Here is a 19707-nt window from a genome sequence, read left to right on the forward strand (position 1 = left end):
CCCCTACCTTAGGGGGCGGGGTTACCTGGGCCCCGCCCCCCGCGGCTCGGATTCCCAGGCCGTGCTTCCTCCTCCTCTAGCCCCGCCCCCAGCTCGAGGCCCCGCCCCTTCGAACCCTGAGCCCGGGCGCCTCGTGATGTCACGGCAGCTTTGATACAAAGAGCCCTTCGGCCCACGCGGGTCTCCCGGCAACGGGCTCGGGTGGGGGCGGGGCTGGCGCCTTAAACCGGTGCCGAACCGGGCAAGCAGCCGCGGCTCCGACCGGACTGTTTCTGCGCCCTCTGCTCGGCCGGCCGCATCCCCGTCGGCCCCGCTGAACCGCGCCCGCCCACTTCTCGCCCTTCGGCAGCGCACCGACCCGCGGCCGGACTAGGGATGCGCACCCCGCCGGTCCCTGGGGGCCAGGTAAGCGGCGGCTGGGAGGCTCGGGGTCGCGGGGCTCCGGCGACACGCACCTGGCCCGGCCCGCGGCCCCGCCACCGGGGAAGTTGCCGGAGCGCGGAACTTCGCCCGCCCCGGGAGTGTCCGCCCTGTCGGCCCTGGCCGGGGAGGTCGGGTTACCTGCCCCCGGCTCGCTGGGCCACAGCGGGGAAGTCACCCCCCTCGCCTCCCCCTCCGACCCTCTGCCGTCGCCCAGGTGCGAGGTTGGGCAGCACTAGCCCCGGGGCGCGGGGAGACGAGGCCAATTCTCTCCTCGGCGCCGTTTCAGAAAGTGTTTTTAGGGGGACCTAGTTGGCCGGGAAGGAGGCTCGTTTGCCTGGACGCCTCCCTTGGGACATCCCGCGTCCTCGCGTCCCACCTCGGCTCCCAGCGCGCCTGCCCCTCCGGGACCAGTGTTGCCCCAGTCCCTTCCCTTGGCCCCGCCGAGTCCCGAAGCAGGCTCTGCACGGCCGAAGATTTCCCGTAGCTTTTGGAGGCTGCACCGTTTCCGGGCTTCCCTCGTTTCCAAGGGTCCCTGCCAGGCAAGAGGGAGGACCAGCCTAGTTCGGGGTTTGGGGACAGGGCCCTGCCCCTTCCCAGCCGAGAGGCTGCGGAGGCCGGAGGTGTGCGCGGGCTCCCAGCTCGTAGCTCTCTGGGCCGCAAGAGCCGGCAAGTCCGCCCCGGTAGTAGTTGCTGTTGTCACAGCCGCTTCTCTGCGGGCGACAAGCGTCTCTGAGGTCTTGGCGGAGCAGCCTCTGGAGAACCGTGTGTGTGCTGCAGGAACCCTCCCCAGCCCCAGACTTTATTTATTCTCATCCCTGCATGCTCCAGTGTTCGTCTTTCCACATTTCCCCTTCTTGCTAGCCCTGCTCTCCCACAGATGGCTGGAGGTGACACATCTTTCAGCCCTGAGGGACATGCCAGTGTTCCTTAACTGATTGATAGGCCACCTCCTCAAAGGACTGTAAGGGGGCTGAGTTCCTGCACTCAGCCTATAGGACTTGGGTGGGAGCCCTCTGGTCTGGTTTCTGTGGATCCACCAAACCTCTGGCCTCCCTACCTGGAGGCGGGTGCTAATCGCAGGGGCTCCTGGGAAGGGGCACCCCCAGGTCCTTTCCCTGGTGCAATGTGGTTACAGTGATTGCTAGGGGGCGGGGGGAGGGTACCAGCTGTGTGTGTCTCAGACCTCTGCAGTAGAGTTCTCTCTCTCTCTCTCTCTCTCTCTCTCTGCCTCCCTGTAACCGTCTAACCCAGCCTTGGTGGAGTCCTTGAGTCACTGCCATTGACTGGGGTCTTGCCACCCACCTGGCACCAGCTTACTCAGATAGACTGGCCCAAACCTTACCCTGCTGGCCTGGCATTCGTGAAATGCTGATTATGTGCCCAAGGGCTATGACATGCAGATACTTCCCTCCCCTCAAGGTGTTTGAAGGTGGGAGACTGATAAACTGGGTCTAATCACTCCCTGCCCAGCCCTCAGGCAAAGTTGATCTGGGTTGTCTATGAGGTCCCCATGACTAGGCGTGTGTGTCCCCTTTGGGATTCTTGAGTAGCAGGCAGATGCTTGGGCACATGCTTGCTGGGGAACAGCTTTGTAATTTGGTGACTCCGGCTTTGATGGAGGGGTGGGGTGGATGACTAAGGCAGGCGGGAGATAAGACAGTGCTCAGGGGAGAGACAGGACTAAGCAGGCCAGGTGAGCAGGCAGGAGGCGAGACCTTTGCCCCAAGGAAGACCAGTACGAGAGACTATCCGGAGCCTGTGCATAGAAAGGACTTTCAGTCTAGCAAGGGCAGGAAGGAGGAGAAATTAGGGTGCCTGGAGCAGCCTGCACTGGGGAGGCACTGGGCTGCAGCTTGAGAGCTTGCTGGTGGGTGTTTTCCTGGCCCCCACTCTCCTTCCCTGCTGGCCTCTCTTCAGAGCGTTTGGACCCTCCCCAAAGCACACTGGCCCCTTCATGGCCTCTCCTAGCCCCCTCCCCTCCTGGTGGGTCCAGCTACCCTCACACCCAGGGCTGTCTCTTCAGCTGCTTATGGGGGGCCCTCACAGCTCTCACCTTCCAGCACCCTCCCCACCCCACATCAGAGTGGCTGGAAACTTCTTTTCCTAGGGCTTCGTTCCCTCCTCTGAGGTGGCCTGTTATGCTAAGGGATGTTTTCACAGCTGATCCTGCTCTAAGGGGCTTCACGGTTTCACTTCACTTCTTATATTTTAGGGGTGGATAGGGAGGAGGCACAGGGGAGCAGGGGGGAGAGGCTCCCAGTAAATAGCAGGTGAGCAAGTCCTGGAAGGCAGGCACCTCAGGGACTCAGGACCTTAGGCGGGGAAGGGACAGCCTGGGCAGAGGGAGCCCACCCTCTGGCCCTGTGCCCTGGCCCTGTCCCCCGGCGCAAGGCTTATTGCCTTTGGAAGAGGAAGCATCTGTCTGATCTGCCTGCTGTCCGGTGTTGGCAGTGGGCACAGTGCCCTGGCCTTGCTGGGCGTGCAGGATCCCTGGGGTTGGGCTGTGGTCCTCTGTGTCTTGACTCAGCACCTGAGCGTTGATGGCATCAAGTCACTGGCCTCTCGAATGAGGAGGACTGCTCAGGGCTTCCTACTGCCCAATCCTGCAGCTGGATAATGTGCCCACGGCCAGCCGGGCATGGGATAGGCGTGTGGACTGGGCACATCCACCTGGCATCCTTCTGGACGTTGTGTGAACGTGTCTCCTGGCTGTGGTACACAGTCCCCTCCATCAGGTGGCTTTCAGGGCACAGATCCTTCCCCATGTCTGTTCACCCAGCCCCCACCAGGCACATTGCCCAGTACAGGCAATTGATTCATTCAGTAATATTTGAGCATCTAATTCGTGTTAGATTCTTTGCTGGGCACTGGAGACACAGCAGTGAACCCGACCGGCAACAATCCCTGCCTTCACGGAGCTCACATGACAGCAGAGGGCAGGCAAGCAGGTAAAACCTGCAGCGTGAGAGACGGCAGGAGAGAGCGCGGGGTCCTGGGGAGTGCTGGGCAAGGAGCTGTGTTTTTAAACAGAGTTGGCAGGGCAGTCCTCGCTGAGAAGGTGGCCTCTGACCAAAGAGGCGCAGGCAGGGGAGGCAGCAACCGCAAAGGCCCTGAGGTGGGGCCGTGGCGAGGTGCATCCACGGACCTGCAGGGAGGCCGCTGTGATTGGAGAGTGAGCCAGGGGACGGGACGGAGAGGCCAGGGGGCGCCTGACGCTGCCAGGCAACAGCCGGAATCCCAGGAGGAGAACAGTAGCACAGCTGAGATTAGAAATTCCCGGGCACAGAGTGCACTTCAGTGCCCTGTTCTCTTTAGCCCCTTGCTGTTGAGGGGTTTGGGCCTGAAGGCGTTCCTTGGGGAGAGGGGCCTGCACGTGGCCATCGCTGCATGGACTTCCTGCCCTCAGCGCGGGTCGGGTCAGACGAGCCTGTCTGAGTGGATATGGAAACCGTCCTTGCCAGACTGTCGATACGAGCCCAAACCACCGGGGTGCTGTCTGTACAGCTGTCTAAGCAGGCAGATCACGGTCGGGGCTGTCCCCGTCCCCACGGGCCAGTGCTACGGGGGTGCAGCAGGTGCAGCGCTCAAGGCCCACGCGGTAGCAGGCAGCCCCCACGGGTCCGCGCTCTGGCCAGCCACCCCCAGGGCTCTGCTTCCGCGTCTCCTCCTTGGGCTCCCTCTTCACTCCCTCTACTCGTGGCCAGGCGGCAGCTCACTTCTGTGCCCCGGTCTCCTTAGGAGCCCAGCCGAGGTGCTCGCGCACCTGATCTCTGTATAGCTGGGGGCCCCAAGTGTGTGTGTGTGGGTGTGGTGTGGTGTGGAAGGAGAGAATAGGCATCCACAAATCAGTGCATCCTCCGAGGGGCGCGTGGAGGTCTGAGGAGGCAGCTCGGCGGTCCAGGGCCGGGGGCTCCGGGTGACCTCAGCCCAGCTTGGTCTGGGAGGCGGTACGAGTAATACCGACTTTTCTACCCCACTTCTTGACTTCCTTCAGAAAAGGGGAAGTTGCCCGACTCTTGGGCATTTTTTAAATTGATTCAACCTGCTTCATCTTCCCAGACAAGTGGGTTCTTTCCCAGCAATGTAAACACGACTCAAACGAAAACAGAAGCTCCGTAGCAGTTATTATTAATATCTGTGGCTCTGCTCGTGGGTGCTTTTCTCTTGTAAGGGATCCAGAAGAGGAAGGCCTGAACAGAACTGGAGTGTGGGAGAGTGGGTGGGAACCCTCTCACTCTTGAGTCATCTTTTGTCACCCCGACCCTCCTGCGCTCTGCAGGCCTAATTACCATAAAAGGGGGGGGTCTCACGTGTGTCACGTGGCCAGCGCTGTCTGCAGTGGACCCCGGGGTAAGAGAGCTGAGAGGGCTCTGCTCTCAGCACCAGGCTTCAGTCTCCCTCTTAGGATAGGAGAGACACGGGAGCAAGTTTCTCCTTCCTGCACGCCGGTTTTCCTGGGAGAAACACCTGCCTCAGAACACAGGTGCCTTCATCTCGTGCTCGGTAACCCAATGCCTGTTTTCTTAAAATAGAAAAGAAGTGTCAGAGCCAGGAAACACCTGGGTCTAGGTCCTGGCCCTGCCGCTTGCTAGTTGTGGGACTTTGGGCAAGCTACCTCGCCTGCCTGAGCCTCAGTTTCCCCACTCCCGGCACGAGAGTGGTAATAGTATCCACCTCGCAGGGTGATGAAGCAGGTATAATGAGCTGCTGTGACCTAGAATACCCAGAGCGGGTTCTGACACTTGCTTGGCTGGGGCCTGGTGGACGGTTAGGTAGCTAGAAGCAGGATGGCGGGGTCCCTGAGAGCCTGGGCTCCGGAGTCGGGCTGTCTGGGTTCGGGTCCTGGTTCTACCAGTTGCTCTGTGTGGAACCTTAGGCAAATCATTTCACCTCTCTCTGCCTCCGTTTCCTTGTCTGTGAAAAGAGAGTGATGCTGTTACCGCTCTCATAAGGTTGTCACGTGGCTCAAATATGTAAAGGTATGAAAAGCACTTAAGACAATGCTTGGCTTACAAGCGAGCTGTTATTTTTAGTTCCTCCAGGCTTCTGCTGGTTTGATTCTTATGACTGATAACCTTAGCTCCTAACAGAACTTCTTGCAGGGAAGATGTCAGCCCCAAAACAGGAAGGTGGCAGGGGAAAAACTCGGCTACCCGAGGACAGGAGGAGCAAGATTCCACTTCCTCAGCTTCCGTGCTTTTAAGTAAACCCACTTGGCCTTTGCAGATGCAGACTCTGGGGCTGAGTGAAGTGACTGGCGCCTGCCCGAGAGGCAGCCTGTGAGTGAGATGCAGAGCACGTTCCCAGGTGAGGGCCGTCTCCCCGGGGCTCGGTGTGGAACTGTGCCTGGTCCTTCCTCCCAGAGGCCGCCTGCTCTGCCGGCCGTGGCCCCTCTACCCAGGAGGGTGGGTCCGCACCTCTGCCCACTGTCCTTCGCCTCCAGCCGGGACCTGCCTCTCTGTCCACCTGTGCTCAGCTGGAAAAGCCAGCTTGGAGCAGGGCTGCCCGTCTGCCGCTGCCAACACAGTCCCTGCCTTATTGAAGCACTGTGGCTCTGGCAGGCTGCAGGCCCCAGGAGATCTGGAGAGGGGCCAGGTAGAAAGGTGTGGGCTCTGCAGACACCCGGCCACGTCGAGTGACTGCCCTTGGTAGTTTTCCAAGGAGCAAACCTGCCTGTCTGTCTAGCTTGGCTGCTCAGAGGTCTGCAGCTCCACTGAGGCGAGGCTGGCCGGGCTGACTGGTCAGGTGGGTGGTGGTGAGGACAGCCTCTGGCTGACAGGGTTGAGTAACCTTGAATTGATGGCCTCCTGGCCAAATGAGGGTTCTTGTTGACAAGGCAGGTCTGGCCAGCACATTGTTGTGTGATTATCTGCAAGAGTTACTAGCAAAGAAGGAGCTCACAGCAGCAGGTGTGTGCGTGTGCGCGGACGTGCATGCACGGAGTTGTCATCACCCTTCAGTGTACGCACGTGCACAGACAGTCAAAGGAACTGGCTGAATCCCCGTTCCCCACCAATAGTCACACTGTATTTTATAGATTCTAAGACATAACTTCTTCCTCACATTTTAATATCTCAAATTGCTATGTGTCATACATTTGCTGGTATGTTATAATTTAATTGACAGTGCCGTTTCTTGGTACGCTCGAAATAACAGTGCATCTTAAAATCAAAGACATCTTGGATTTGATGAAACACGGAAACTAGGTAACCACTAGAGAATTTACATAATTTGCCCCGTTTCTTTGAGGAAGGACGTAGAGCCACCTTGTAGTGGTGGGAGGATTTATAAAGCAACTCTGATGTGGTTCAAGGGAATGAGCTTGGATACTGGGCAGACCTGGGCTCAGTTTCCAGCTTTACAGCTCAGATGCTGTGTCACCTTAGGAAAGTAGAGCAACCTCTGAACCTTGAGTTGTTCCTCTACCAGATGAGGGTCACGGCTCCACAGTCATCAGGAGTGTGTGCGAGGCACCCTTCCCTGTTTCTCTCTTGCTGGGTACTGTCTGAGGTCATACTGCTCCCTTCCACCTGGGCTGAAAGGGAAGATGAAGGAAGGCAGGGAGTGGGTCCTTGGCCTTCCCAAGGTAGCAGAGGGAAACTGGCCTTCATATCTTGGCTTCCTGACTCAGTTTACAATCCTTAAACATCATCTTTTCCTTCCTTCCCTCCTCCTCCCACTTTGTCTGAGTTTTCATGTTCACATGTTTCCCTTTAGCAATTTTCTTTCAAATCTCTCTCCTCTCCCTTTCTGTAAAATCTTCCCACATGTAGCCTCTTTGAAGCTCCCTGTGGTGGGAAAGGGGAGGGGGCTATGCCCCGTGGCCAGGGTGGCACAAGCCCCAGGAGCCTCAGCTGACAGTAGTCAGTGGTCTAGTGTGCTGTGGTCCTTGCAACCTTCAACTCAAGTCCAAGTTCTGGTGCCACCAGCCCAGCTAATTCCTGTGCCCAAGGCCTGCAGGGCTCAGCCTGAGAGGCTGCTCCAATGCCGAGTGTTGGACCTGCCATCTCCAAGTGTGTTTAGCATTCCTGCACCTTCCTTGCTGTGTTGAAATCAGACCTTGTTCAAACCCTAGTCCAGCTAGCTCTGTGACCTTTTCAAATTGGTTAACCTCTCCGAGCCCCAGTTTTCGCATCTGAACGATGGCTGACTCACAGAAACACCCAGCACGTGCTAGGTACCTAATAGATGCATTCCTTCCTGGTCTTCCTCAAATGTTTAAGACCACCCTGTGTTTCTTTAGCTGGATGCCAAGGGCTCAGGGAGTGCCAGCTGACAGTGTCCTCCAAGCAAATGCCCTGAGACAGATGGAGGAGTTCAGGGCAGGGAATAGCACAGGTGAAGGCATGGGGACTTGACTGTATAAGCGGGATGTGGTGGGTGGCCTGGTTGGGCTGCAGGGGGAGGGAATGGGGTGAACAGTCAGTGCCTTGGCACCTGTGGGGGGTGAGATTGACAAGGGGGGCTTCTCCCTAAGGGAGGAGCAGGGCTGGGGGAGCCGCAGGCCGAGGGCTTAGTGAGAGATGGTGGCTGGCGGGAGACCCTTCAGAGTGGGCAGTGGTCTTAAAGCTTATTTTTGTCAGAGGTCTCCTCTCTGCCTCTCAAGATGCTGATGAGAGCCAGTAGCCCTACTTCCTTAGTTTTGTGTATAGTGTCAGGGGTTGGCAGCCCAATTTTTTTTTTAAATAAACTTATTTTATTTATTTATTTTTGGCTCCGTTGGGGCTTCGTTGCTGTGCGTGGGCTTTCTCTAGTTGTGTTGAGCGGGGGTTGCTCTTTGTTCCGGTGCGTGGACTTCTCATTGCGGTGGCTTCTCTTGTTGCGGAGCACGGGCTCTAGGCACGCAGGCTTCAGTAGTTGCGGTAGTTGTGGCTCGTGGGCTCTAGAGCGCAGGTTCAGTAGTTGTGGCACACGGGCTTAGTTGCTCCGCGGCATGTGGGATCTTCCCAGACCAGGGCTCGAGCCCACGTCCCCTGCATTGGCAGGCGGATTCTTAACCACTGAGCCAGCCCTCTTTTGATGAGGTGGTGTTGGGTCTCTGGCATAAAGGTGGACCTCTGTCCTTTGGGTGTACCAAGGGGTGTAATGAATTAAACCAGCCCTAAGAGAAACAGAGCTGCAGGTGGGGCAGAACTTTGCTTTCAAAGAGCCTATACAGGGCTTTCCTGGTGGCGCAGTGGTTGGGAGTCCGCCTGCCGATGCAGGGGACACGGGTTCGTGCCCCGGTCCGGGAGGATCCCATGTGCTGCGGAGCGGCTGGGCCCGTGAGCCATGGCCGCTGAGCCTGCGTGTCCGGAGCCTGTGCTCCGCAACGGGAGGGGCCACAGCAGTGAGAGGCCCGCGTACCGAAAGAAAAAAAAAAGCCTATAATACCTGGTGCAGTGGCCCCTGTGGGACCCCCAGGAGGCAAGGCTACCACACAGCTCCTGGCTGGGGACAGGGGGAGCCAGTGGGTGAGCTGTGCCAAGGCTGGAATGGAAAAGCTTCCCCCATCTCTCCTTAAAATGGTACATGAGGGGCGGGGGAGGTGAGGATGAGGACCCAGCCTGGCGTGTGCCTCCTTACCCGGTGCCCCAGGGAGAGTGACGGGCAGAGACAGGGCTCACCGGAGGGAGGGTGCCCAGAGGTGGCTGGAGGGCTCTAGAAGCTCAGTTCTGGGCCTGGGGGTGAGGGGCATAGGTGGAGGGTGGAGGGAGGGCATTGGCCTCCCAGATACAGTGACTTTCTAACTGGGGCTTGTTTAGGGACAAGCATGTGTGACCCAGGGAGGAATTGTGTTTCACGCATAAGGGACATCACGTGCCAGGGCTTGGGGGCTTGGGGGCTGGGGGGTGAAGCTGGACAGGAGCTTGGGGTATGAAAGGAGCGGGAGAGGCAGTGTCGTGTCCTGAGGCCGAGACTGCCGCGGGGCCTGTGTGTGCTGGCCTGAGGAGTCAGGACCTGGTTCTGTGGCCAATGGGGAGCCCACAGGCTCTTTGAGGGGGTCTTGAGGGATTTCAGTACTCTAGGACTCCCTGGTGGCCTCCCCCCTCTGAGCCCCAAGCTATGGTTGCTGGCGGGACCTAGTGCTCTCCCGTCCCCACTGCGGGGGGCGCCTGGGAAGGGACCTGAGCCCTGGCCAGCTGTGCGCCGCTGGTCCCAGTGCAGGGCTGCACCCCTGGAATCGGCAGCTTGGATAGCTGGACCTGGCAAAGGCTGCAGGACAAAAAGGGACACCTCGACTGAGCCTGCCGGGAGCACTGCCTGGGACTCTGGGCTGATGGAAGGTGCCGGAAGGTTATAAAAACAGAGAGCCTGGCAGGGGTCTCTGTGGGGTGGGGAGGAGGAGAGTCGCCGTGTCATTGGCCTGCCTCATCCCACCCTGTCCACTCCAGGAGGATGGGTCAGAAGGAGCCTTGGCCGTCAGCTGTGGGTAAACCCTGGCACCTGCTTGGCCTTTCAAGGCCCGAGGCTTTCTGTGGCAGAGAGGGGCTGGAGTGGGCACCCAGCCTCGCTCTGGACTGTCAGCTCTGCCCAGGTGTGCCCCCCGGGAGGTTATGTCACATCGTTGGAGGGTGCCCTGCTGAGGGAGTGCGGCTGGGCCCACCTGGTGGGCTCTCAGGGGCGGAGAACTGGCCGCTGCTATCCCTTCCCCAGCCTTCACTTTAAACTCCTCTTAGGATGGTAACCCAGGAAGAGCCCCCAAGACAAGCCCCACAGACTCTTGGCTGTGTGAGTAATTAAGCCCTCACTTCAGACGGCCACACATCTTTCAAAGCTATAATTTGTAGCCCAAAATAGTTGCCTGTTCAGAGAGCCAAGAGAGCCCTTGATGGGCCCCCCTTTCAGTGTGCGGCCTGTGGATTTGCTTTTTGCCGTTTGAGTTGCTCTCCACCTGGCCCGTGGTTTCCTCAGGAAGAGCCGTAGATATGATGGCTGGTGGGAACTGGGGCTTCCCGGCGGGTACTTGGGGAATCTTTTTTTGAGAATTTGGAGGGGGCAATGGAAGTTAAGGCTCCTGATTCAGGTTCCCATGGCTCCACCTTTCTGTGTGATGACAAATGGGCGTGGAGAGAAAAATCACAGCATCACTTCAGGGCAGAGTGGATTAAATTCTCTGGACACTGGGTCCTCAACTGTAGGGAGGAGACAGTATTTACTTGCAGGATTTTTAGGGGAGGAAAATGAGACCCGCCCCAGTAAAGCACGGAGCAGACGCTGGCCACGTGGACGTGGTCGGCGCTCCCGTGTGTTACCTTCTTTTCCTTGCTTCCTCTCAGGTGTGGCTCCACCTGGCCTCTTGTAGACAGATCTTGCATGTGGATTTGGGGAGGTGGATGGGGGGTACTCGACTCGGCCAACAGGAAACACCTCCCTTGACCTGCAGCGTCTCCAGGCTGACATGCCTAGAATTCTTGGGGCTGGCTGCTGGGTTTGGTTTCCAGATGTGGAAGCAATTTAAGTTCTGTTTTCATAATCCCCAACAGTTTGCCTCCAAAGTCCATGTTCTCTTTTGAAAATCAAGACCTTTGGCTCTGTCTACTTCAGGGGCAGTGGGGGAGACTAGCTAGCCTGTTGGAATCCTTTGTGTTCAGGGGGTAGGTTCACCAGGGCACTCAGATCTGGGACCCTGGGCTTTGTTGGGACAGTTAGACCCCATCAAGGGCTTGATGCCCGTGGGAGCAAAAGTTGACCCTGAGACCACCTCCCCTATGGGTTTTCCTTGGAGGTGGGTCGCTTAGCCAAATTCAGCTGCAGTATCTGCCTGGCCTCTTGGTCACCATCACTGACCCTAGACAGCCAGCCTTGGGACGGGGGAGGGGACTCTGGTTCTGGCAGTGTCGGGGGAGGCTGGCATCACAGCCGAGGAGGGTGCCCACATGTTCCAGGAGTGGTAGAGTACCCTCCTTCCTAAACTGACCACAACACAGGGAAGAAGTCTCCCCTAGATTTCAAGTAGCCAGAAATACTGCCTGGCATGGAGAAACTGGTAATATCTTGCTCAATTACTAAGCACTGCTGGCCAGTGGCCTGGCCCAGGATTAGAGGCTCTGTGGTTCCAGAGCTAACTGTTGGTCTCTTGTCAACCAGTCACTATTTAGGCAAAATAACTTTTATATTTGTACTATAACTACACTGTGTACAGCTCTGGGCAAACAAAAATTGCCTTTGCAATTTTAAGTGCCCGTGATTGAACTGCACACACGCATCTCTACAACGAAACTATAATACCTGTGCTATTGAGAGAACGCAAGAAATGGAAATAACTTACTTAGATCCGTGTATAAAGTGCTTATGAAACATTGTCCTGATAATCGTAGATCCACCAGGCTTCAGTGTCAGCAAAATACAGTCTCTTTAGAAGCAGCGATATCTCAAAATGATCATGGAAGGGAGGCCAACAATTCCTTTGACCAAAAAAAAAAAAAAAAAACCCGAGTTTCTTGACAAGGTTCTGGAGATTCAGTAGTTAGTTCTCTATGGAGGTTGAATTGAATTGACCTTGAAGGAATTTGCTCTTATTATCCGGGTGGGAAAGTGGGTGGAAAGCACAGACCTAGCTGAGGGGTCTCCACACAGCCTTCCTAGAGGAGGAGGAAAGAGTATTAGTTCTAGGGCTGCCCTAACAGTACTCCCGGGTCGTGTGTGTGTCTGTGTGTGCGTGCCCGTGTCTGTCCACATCCTAATTTCCTAATGAGGACGCTGGTCATACTGGATTAGGGCCACCCTTATAACCTCATTTTACTTTAATTACCTCTTTGAAGACCCTGTCTCCAAACACAGTTACATTCTAAGAGACTGCTGGCTGGGGGGCGAGGGGGGCACAATTCTGCCCATAACAGAAAGGTTCTCCGGAATCATCCTCCAAGGGGGGAGGAGGAGGAGGAGGGTGAGCAGAGCCTGGCACCCAGGGAGAGCCCAAGAGGAGGGGAGGTAGCTCTGCCTTCAGGCAAAGGCCCGCCATTGATGAGGGGCCCTTCACATTCTTACAGCTTGAGCCGCCCCTGCTTCTTGATCTAGTCATTTGTGACCTAGACTGCTCACCCTTCAGCTCTTATTCTCAAGCGCTGGTTTTACCCGAGGATGTTGTGCTGGTCCTCTGAGCTCCCTCTTTCCCCTGACTCTACCTTTAGGGTAGCATTTTTAAAGGGTGGCTGCCCCTTTTCATAGTTCTTTTATTTTTGAAAACTTTTAAAAAGTCTATTCAGATCCTTCATGCATTTTATTTATTTTATTAAATTTATTACTTTATTATTATTTTATTAATTGATTAATTAATTTGGCTGCGCCACGCAGCATGCAGGATCCTAGTTCCCCAACCAGGGATCGAACCCGCACCGCCCTCCCGCCCCGCCCCCCCCCGCCCCAGTGGAAGCGCAGTCTTAACCACTGGACCACCAGGGATGTCCCCCCATATTCCTTTTAAATGGAGCTAAGTTTATGAGAGATTTTACACTTTTCCTTAACCAGTTCAGCAAGTTTGGGGCAACTGTCTTTCACGCTCTATGTAGGTAAGGTTTACTTCTGACGTGTTGAAAAAAATGAGACCCGTAAGAACTGATTATGGGAGGCCACTGCGGCTGGGATTGGCCACCATTCTCGGCCACCAACCTGCACGACTCCCATAGGTTTTGCCGTACGCAGTGCCCTGCAGTGGCTCACAGCACCTGCTCCCCAGCCCTCGTGGCTCCAGAGCCCACCATACAGCCCCTGCAATAGCCGTGCCTCCATCACCACACGAGGGAACCCCACAGTGTTTCTTGGAGAGCCCAGATCAGCCTCTGCAACCAGGACAGGCCGTCGGGGAGCTGGTCGTGGAGGAAGTCTGTACCGTTAAGGATTCTCATGTCCGGATGCTCCCCGGTGCTGCCACCATATTTGCTTTATGTCTGTGTGGGAGATTTTTCTCTGAGCCATTTGAAATAAAATTCGGCAAGATGTTATTAAAACTAAGGGCAGGGCTTCCCTGGTGGCGCAGTGGTTGAGAGTCCGCCTGCCGATGCAGGGGACACGGGTTCGTGCCCCGGTCCGGGAGGATCCCACATGCCGCGGAGCGGCTGGGCCTGTGAGCCATGGCCGCTGAGCCTGCGCGTCTGGAGCCTGTGTTCCGCAACGGGAGAGGCCGCAGCAGTGAGAGGCCCGTGTACCGCAAAAAAAAAAACAAAAAAAAAAAACTAAGGGCATTTCTCCTTCATAACTAGATACCGTTAACACACCTAGCAAAATCGAGCATCATTCCCTAATATCACCCAGTATCTACCCCATATTCCAGTTTCCCTGCTTGTCCCCAAAAGATCTTTTACAGCTAGGTGGTGCTTTGCTTGCTTGCTTGAACCGGGATCTAATCAAAGATAATGTTCAGTTTTTATATCTCTTGGTTAATTGAAAACAACAGTTCTCCCAGTGTGGCCCTGGGACCAGTAGCATCAGCATAACCTGGCAACTTGTTAGAAATGCACTTAAAAAAAAAAAACAACCTACTTCAACCTATTGAAATGCACATTTTCAGACATCACCCCAAACCTACTAAATCAGAAACTGATTCAGTCTGAGTTTTAACAATCCACCGCACCCTCCAAATGACTCTAAAGTTTGAGAACCACTCGTCTAGAAGAATCCCCCTCCCTCTTTTTTTTTTAACATCTTTATTGGAGTATAATTGCTTTACAATGGTGTGTTAGTTTCTGCTTTATAACAAAGTGAATCAGCTCTACATATACAGATATCCCCATATCTCTTGCGTCTCCCACCCTCCCTATCCCACCCCTCTAGGTGGTCACAAAGCACTGAGCTGATCTCCCTGTGCTATGCGGCTGCTTCCCACTAGCTATCTATTTTACGTTCGGTAGTGTATATATGTCCATGCCACTCCCTCTCTTTGACCTAGCTTACCCTTCCCCATCCCCGTATCCTCAAGTAGGTCTGTGTCTTTATTCCCGTCTTGCCCCTAGGTTCTTCATGACCTTTTTTTGGGGGGGGGGGGAATTCCATATACATGTGTTAGTATACGGTATTTGTTTTTCTCTTTCTGATTTACTTCACTCTGTACAACAAACTCTAGGTCCATCCCCCTAACTGCAAATAACTCAATTTCGTTTCTTCTTATGGCTGAGTAATATTCCATTGTATATATGTGTCACATCTTCTTTATCCATTCATCTGTCGATGGACACTTAGGTGGCTTCCATGTCCTGGCTATTGTAAATAGAGCTGCAATGAACATTTTGGTACATGACTCTTTTTGAATTATGGTTTTCTCAGGGTATATGCCCAGTAGTGGGATTGCTGGGTCATATAGTAGTTCTGTTTTTATCTTTTTAAGGAACCTCCATACTGTTCTCCATAGTGGCTGTATCAATTTACATTCCCACCAACAGTGCAAGAGGTTACCCTTTTCTCCACACCCTCTCCAGCATTTATTGTTTGTAGATTTTTTGATGATGGCCATTCTGACGGTGTGAGGTGATACCTCATTGTAGTTTTGATTTGCATTTCTCTAATGATTAATGATGTTGAGCATCCTTTCATGTGTTTGTTGGCCATCTGTATATCTTCTTTGGATAAATGTCTTTTTAGGTCTTCTGCCCATTTTTGGATTGGGTTGTTTGTTTTTTGATATTGAGCTGCATGAGCTGCTTGTATATTTTGGATTAATCCTTTGTCAGTTGCTTCATTTGCAAATATTTTCTCCCATTCTGAGGGTTGTCTTTTCATCCTGTTTATGGTTTCCTTTGCTGTGCAAAAGCTTTTAAGTTTCATTAGGTCCCATTTGTTTATTTTTGTTTTTATTACCCTTTCTCTAGGAGGTGGGTCAAAAAGGATCTTGCTGTGATTTATGTCATAGAGTGTTCTGCCTGTGTTTTCCTCTAAGAGTTTGATGGTGTCTGGCCTTACATTTAGGTCTTTAATCCATTTTGAGCTTATTTTTGTGTATGGTGTTAGGGAGTGTTCTAATTTCATTCTTTTCATATAGCTGTCCAGTTTTCCCAGAACACTTATTGAAGAGGCTGTCTTTTCTCCACTGTATATTCTTGCCTCCTCTGTCATAGATTAGTTGACCATAGGTGCATGGGTTTATCTCTGGGCTTTCTGTCCTGTTCCATTGATCTATATTTCTGTTTTTGTGCCAGTACCATACTGTCTTGACTACTGTAGCTTTGTAGTAGAGTCTGAAGTCAGGGACCCTCCCTCTTCTTCATGACCTTCTCTTTTGGGAAAGACCAGGCCAGTTGCCTTGGAAGGTGCCACGTCCTTTCTGTCTGATTGCTTCCCCGTGGTGATGTGTAACGTGTCCCTCTGTCCCCTGCTTTCCCATTTAGTAGAGGTTAGGTTTTAAGACTTGATGAGAATTCAGTGTTTTGTAAAGACTCTATGATAGGTGATGCTGTGTCCTTCATAATGGAACACATCAGGAGACCAGTGTGTGATTGGTCCTAATTAGCGGTGCCAGGTTTGATCACTGCATTAAAATGACAGTAGCTTGTTTTCTCCATGGTGGTGGTACTGGGGGTGGGGTCAGGGGGTTGCAGTGATCTGTAGGGTGATTCTTTGGTTTTGTGCAAGTATCCAAACGCTCATCAACCTTGGATCTAATGGTTTTATTCTACAGCTGTTGGGTGTCATGTTACATGTGTATCCTGTCAAGCTTGTGTTCACATCTTCTGACTCCCTTCTAATTATCTTGTTTGTGTGCTTTATCATTTACTGAGAGAGATGAGTTAAGTTTTGCTCTGTAGATTTTGAAACCACGTTATTAGATGCATAAATGCTTAGGAGTGTTACGTCTTGTTAAATTGATTTTTATCATTTTTTTAATGTCTCTCTATCTCTTGTCTGATATTAATATAGCCCCTCCAACTTCTAGTTGGTGTTTGCGTGGTGTATCTTTTTTCATTCTTTTACTTCCCACCTATGTGTGTCCTTATGCTTAAATTGTGTCTCTGGTAAATGGCGTGTAGTTTTTTTAATCTAGTCTGACAATATTTCTCTTTTAATAGGATGGTTTATTTAATTTTCATTTAATGAATTACTGATATGGTTGAGCTCTTTATTATGCGTCTTTTTGTTTTTTCCAATCTGATCTTTGATTCTCCTTTTCTCCCTTTTCCTGAATCCTTTTGGATGACTTAAGTATTCTCCTCTTCCATTTTCTTCTCCATTAGATTTTTAGCAACACATTTTTATTTTTATTTTTTAACTGATACCTTTTGACGTGCTCAAATGTGTTATTGGAACAGAAGTGGGGATAGAGGGCTCAGAGTGTCTCCTGGGTGGGGCTATGGCCCCGGTGTGAGCGGCATTTCCAGTGGGGTCCAGGGTCTGACCCGTTGCCTAATGGGCTTGGAAAGCAAATCTTGTTGGCCCTTCCCACACCCCTGGGACTCGAGTGCCACTTATGCCCGCAGGTTGTCCCTCCTTGGACGCACAGAGCCAAAACTCCAGCTGATTCATTCTCAGTGAGCACTGCACTCCGGCAGCGAGCTCGGGCAGCCCTCCTCTCATTGTCAGCAGGCCCCTGGGAAGCTCCTCCTGATCCGAAGGGTGGTGGGTGAACTTGGACCCCGGAGAGCTGGTTAGAAGGTCTGAATGGACATGGAGTGGTCTCCAGCTCTGGTGCCAGTTCAGCGAGACCCCACAGCCTTTAGGGCAGACTGGACATTCAGGTCAGCCGGACAAAAGACCCCTGGCCAGTGCCTGGGTGGTCGCTGCCAGGATCTGCCTCAGAATCTCGCCCCAACCCTTAAGACTTCCAGCCCCTCTGTTCTGCTGCCCTGCAGGGGATTCGCCCACCTCTGGCCTTCGTTTGGCTGCATCCCTCATTTCTACAGTTTTTCTGGGAGCTACGTCATGCCCTCCTTTCCCTTGCACTCCTGGGGCGCCACCTTAGCAGCAGCGTGTATGCTGCGGGGAGAGTGTGGAGATCAGGCAGAGAGACAGTTGAGGGGTTGCAGTTAAAACACTGAAAAAAGGCAGTGTGGGCTTCCACGCCCCTTCCACACCCCTTCCGTCGTTGTGGTGGTGGTGGTGTGTGCAACAGCAGACAGACTCATCTGACCACCTTGGCTTTATGTAAATGGGAGTTCTTGAGAAACACGAGCATGACTTTCTCTTCCGTTCGTTACCAGCTTGAGGCTCCACAGCTGGTGGAGGCCAGATCCTGGACTGAACCAAGTTTGCCCGAGAGCCTCAGTCTCCCCATCTGCAAAATGGGCTGGTTTAGTACCTCCCTCCAGGGGGTGATGGGAGAATCAAACCCTCTTAGTATTTCCCACTTGAGACTAATAATAAGCTCCTGAGGAAATCCTGTTGTCACTGTTGTCCCCCTCCTGGGATCTGTGGGTCTACTTTATGATAAAAGTAGTGTAGCTGCTGGGGCGTCTACACTGAGATCCACTCCTGGGTAGGAACCCAGTCAGGGGTGGTCTTCAGCTGCCGGTGGTGCTCTCCCTGAAGTGAGGGTTCAGGAGGTGGATCCTGGAGCCCCTGGCTGGGAGGAGACAGCCTGAAAGCTGCTCTGGGTGCCCCACCCCTGGGAGGGAGCTTAACTAGAGGGGATTCTGCTCTAGCCTTGCGGGGGGCAATCTGTTTGCCTGACCTTGGCCTCCCCATCACAGTGGGAAGTTTGGGCTGCAGAGCTTTGATCTCACAGTGTGAGGTCAGTCCCCAGGGCTGGCTGAGACGGGTGATAACCTCTAATAGTTTGGTGACCTGGTGCTCCCAGGTTTGCCCTTGGCCCTGTTGTGGGCAAGCTGAGGCCTCGTATCTGAGTCAAGGTTGCTTTTGTTCAGAAGGCAAGGCTGAGGCACCAGCCCCTCTATGTGGACCCCTAAATCCCTCTTATTCCCACCCTCACCCCTTGACTGGCGCCCGGGCGACCCTCTGCTGAAAAGTCTCCTATGAGCCACTGATGAGCACCAACCGCCTGCAGAGCAAGGCCTGGCTTCAGGATGGGAGTTGGGGACAGCCTGCCTTGCTGCTCACCTCTACTGCCACCATCTCTGCTTGATGAGAGCTGCTGAGCCACAGTGGTGTGTAGTGGATCCTGGCCCAGGTAACCCCATCCCCTCCCTGTGCACCTGGGGCATTGGCACCAACAAGTTAGCTCCTTAACCTGAATCGTCTGCTACCTGGGGAAAGACGCAGCAAGACCCTGACCGGGCCTATCACTGTTCCTGGGCTGTTGGCTGGCTGGGAGGGTGGATGAGGGCTTTGACTGCCCACACCCCCAGTCCCCTGAAGCCTGATCAGCCTCGCCAGGCGGCAGGCTGGCCTCTCCCCGTGCCTGGGCTTAGTTTGTGTCCATCCCTCCCCCCATACCTTCCCTGCAATGGGGTTCCACGTGTGCCCGCTGGTGCCTGGCAGCACGGGAAGCTGGGATGTGCCCGCGCGAGCTGTTTTTACCCAGCCCTGTCCCCATGGAGCTGTTCTTTGGCTCCACATTACTGCCTGGGGAGCAGAACCATTGCCAGGGCTGGGGGTGGAGAGCCGGAGCCGGGGAGCCTCGCGGACTCCCTCGCCCAGGCGGCATCTCATCCTAACGCTTAATAAAGGGTATAATTAATGCACAGAGAGACCTTCCAAGACAGTGGGCAGAAGACAGCCCTGGTGGGGAGAAAAGAGGCACCTGGCCTGTTTGGAGGGCCAGCTTTGCACCACGGGGTGTCTGGCTTCCAGAAGCTGCACCCAGCCTACCTTCACACCGTGTGCCACCGGGGTCGGAGGGATAGGATCCCGGGGGCTGGAGAGAGACCACTAGGCTGGCATGCACCCCTGGCTGTCTTTTCTCAATACAATGAAGATAATAATAGCTCAGGTTTGAGCACTTGCTGCTTAGAATATGTACCAACTCATTTAATGCTAATAGTTAACCCCATTCCATAGATGGGGAAACTGAGGCACTGAAGATCAGTAAACCTAAGAGCGCAGAGCTGGTAGCGCAGTGCAGGTGGACTGACCAGGATTTGAACCGGTCAGTCCACCTGCAGAGCTTTTGCTTCTAACGCCACTCCGCCCCCCGCTCTCTGCCGTGTTTCCAAGCCTCCATGAGGTGTGAGGCATTATTATTCTCCAGGGCAATCTTGCCAGGTAGGTATTTCCATCCCTGTTTTTAGATGAGGCTCAGAAATCCAACAGCTGGGTCACAGCCAACCAGCGACCAAGCGGGGATCAGCGCCCAGGCCTCAGGCTTCCGGCGCCGGGCTCTTGCCAGCTGACCATCAGCAGTGCAGCTTGGGCCCAGTTGCTGACCACCTGCCCCGTGCTCCCTGTGACGCTGGCTGTGGGGTTCAGATGTAGAAGTCCTCA

General features: G+C 54.2%; 1 protein-coding gene across 2 annotated transcripts in view; it reads left to right on the forward strand.

Annotated features, from left to right (window-relative positions):
* The window catches only part of RAB11FIP4 (RAB11 family interacting protein 4), a gene marked incomplete at its 5' end in the record, with an annotated part of 116449 nt that overhangs the window by 78038 nt on the left and 18704 nt on the right, over positions 1–19707 (forward strand). Inside the window, one exon of one of the 2 annotated variants that reach the window (XM_082605589.1) lies at positions 242–405. The exons of the other annotated variant lie outside the window; for it this stretch is intronic. Coding sequence (XP_082461715.1) covers positions 376–405 — 30 coding nt within the window. Of the gene's footprint in view, positions 1–241; positions 406–19707 lie in introns of those variants that run through there. 2 annotated transcript variants of the gene reach the window in all.

Source organism: Mesoplodon mirus (genome assembly GCF_964341445.2).
Source record: "Mesoplodon mirus genome assembly, chromosome: 18".
NCBI lineage: Eukaryota > Metazoa > Chordata > Mammalia > Artiodactyla > Ziphiidae > Mesoplodon > Mesoplodon mirus.